The sequence below is a fragment of the Etheostoma spectabile genome, chromosome 3, assembly GCF_008692095.1.
Source record: "Etheostoma spectabile isolate EspeVRDwgs_2016 chromosome 3, UIUC_Espe_1.0, whole genome shotgun sequence".
Classification (NCBI taxonomy): Eukaryota; Metazoa; Chordata; class Actinopteri; order Perciformes; family Percidae; genus Etheostoma; species Etheostoma spectabile.
The window spans coordinates 23,338,957-23,341,380 of NC_045735.1; the positions used below are offsets into that span (position 1 = coordinate 23,338,957).

The following is a 2,424-nucleotide window of genomic DNA, read 5'->3' on the forward strand; positions in this document are numbered from 1 at the left end:
TTTTGACCCAGAAAAACTAAAAGTTGCATGGTCGACAGGAAGACAACACAAGGGTTAACGCATACAAAAGCATGTAAAATACATACATACATACTGTGAAAGCACTGCGTACATCTGTTTTATTATTATTATTAAATTTGTTTGCTTTAAGATTTGCTTTGATGGGCATTTAAAAGCCCAACCACCAACACCATCTTGCTTCAGCTAAATGCCATATATACATTACATGTGCTGCATTACTTCCTCCAATGTAACAATGTTTATCTGTATTGTCCATTTTTACATAAACATATACAAATATAACTTAATGTCAGTGTTAAATAAATTAATACAAATATAACTTATGCTTTTAAGTGTTATTTGTTTTAGGTAAAACTGGTGTAATGTGTGGTTTGTACAGTGTGTGCTTTACCATCCATACACTTTTTATTGGGTGTGAATTTCTCCTATTATGTAATTTTAATATTGCCAATAGATTGTGCTCAAAATTACAGTTGTTTGTGCATATACACATAATTGCCCTTGGTTTTTTTTTGTCAGTTGAAATATTGACATTATTATCAAAGTAAACAACTCCCTCATGACTCTCGCTGTGTCTCCTCCAGGATGTGAAGATGCCGCATTCTGTCAACTCCTTCTCGACTGACACCCTCATCTCGAAAACCTCCCCTTTGGACGTCTTCTCTACCAGCGCGTGGCCTACAGAGCCATACGCAGCAGACGGCTTCAACACCAGCAACATCAGCGGGCTAGACGTCCTTCGCTGCACCTATAAGGAAGACTTTAAACGTATTTTACTCCCCGCTGTGTACACTTTTGTCTTCTTGCTCGGGCTTCCCCTCAATGCCGCTGTCATACTAAAGATATGGAGGACTCGGCCCAATCTGTCCAAAAACAACATATATATGCTCAACTTGGCCATTGCCGACTTCCTATATGTGATGTCGCTTCCTATGCTCATCTACAACTACGGCAGTCATGACTACTGGCCCTTTGGGGAGTTTGCCTGTAAATTGGTCAGGTTTCAGTTCTACAGGTAAGATATTTGACTGAATTATCTCTGTGTACAACTGTGTGTTTAAAGCATTCCATAATTTCTTTTTTAACTTTTTGTTTAACAATAAGAACTCTTTTGGTCTTTCTCACAACACAGTACAGAAGTAACCAGCCTAATAAGATTTGACTTAACAGTGTTTCCTGTTTTCCTGTTTTAGTAATCTGCATGGCAGCATCCTCTTCCTCACCTGCATCAGTGTGCAGCGCTACGTGGGCATTTGCCATCCTATGGCGATGTGGCACAAGAAAGGTGGTCGCAGGTTGGCGTGGTATGTCTGTGGAGGGGTGTGGCTGGTCGTCGTCGCCCTGTGCGCGCCAACATTTCACTTTGCTGCGACAGGAATCCAGCGAAACAACACGGTGTGTTATGATTTAAGTACGCCAAAGAATTCAGTAGACTATTATCCTTACGGCATAGCTCTGACCTGCCTCGGCTTCTTGTTGCCTTTCGTGGGCGTGATGGTTTGCTACTGTCGGATGGCCCAGATCCTGTGCCGCCCATTTTCCTACCAAGGTGTCTCCATGGCGACTGGGGAGAAACGGGACAAGGCGGTAAGGATGATTATTGTGGTGGCGGTGGTCTTCTGCATAAGCTTCCTGCCGTTTCACCTCACCAAGACCATGTACCTGGTGGTGCGTACGCTGCCTGGCGTGCCCTGTGAGACCAGAAACTTATTCTCAATCATCTATAAAAGCACCAGGCCGTTTGCCAGCATGAACAGCTTTCTGGACCCAATTCTGTTTTACTTTACCCACCCACGCTACCGGCAGAGCACCAGAAGGTTTATGCTCAAAGTCACCACCCTCAGGGACAAGGGCACCGATGTGTGAGCCAACAATATTCTGCAACAGTGTTAATTAAAGCCTTGCTGCTTTGTCACCGGTGGATCCTAGGAGGCTGCACAGTGGTACATGTGTTCATTGCTGAGTTTCTTTGTTCATGTTCTAATGTAGGTCCTTTGTGCTTTTACCTCATACTCACTGCAACATAGACCCTAACCTCCATAAAAGGGTCTTAAAGACATTTAGAGGTACTGGCATATCAAGAAGACTTCTGCAATGCAAAATGAAGGTTTTAATCTTGTCATATGAAAGTTAAACATTGACTGAGAAAACTAGGAGGAAGAAATCCCAATTGCCCTGTGGAATTCAGACATTTGGGACACTTCTCATTGAGATTTCCGAATACATATTGTCTTTATTTCTTTTTCATGGCAGACATGTTGAAATATAATAGTTGGAAAAGCACAGGTGTATTCAAAACCTTTAATGATGGCTGCATTCCACTTAGGAGAGGCCCTGGTATTGTGCATGCTGGCTCACTGAAATAGCTTACTGGGACTCTTGATGGAATTGAGCCATTGTTAA

At 42.6% G+C, this 2,424-nt stretch overlaps 1 protein-coding gene across 3 annotated transcripts in view; it reads left to right on the top strand.

Moving 5' to 3' along the window:
* p2ry6 (pyrimidinergic receptor P2Y6) overlaps window positions 1–2,150 on the top strand; it is a 13,555-nt gene extending 11,405 nt beyond the window's left edge. For 2 of the 3 annotated variants that reach the window (XM_032504537.1, XM_032504528.1), the window contains 2 exons: window positions 606–1,036; window positions 1,215–1,887. In XM_032504537.1, coding sequence (XP_032360428.1) covers window positions 606–1,036; window positions 1,215–1,887 — 1,104 coding nt within the window. Of the gene's footprint in view, window positions 1–605; window positions 1,037–1,214 lie in introns of all 3 variants that reach the window. The other variant, XM_032504520.1, reaches the window with a different exon arrangement.
* The last annotated feature ends 274 nt before the right edge of the window (window positions 2,151–2,424 follow it).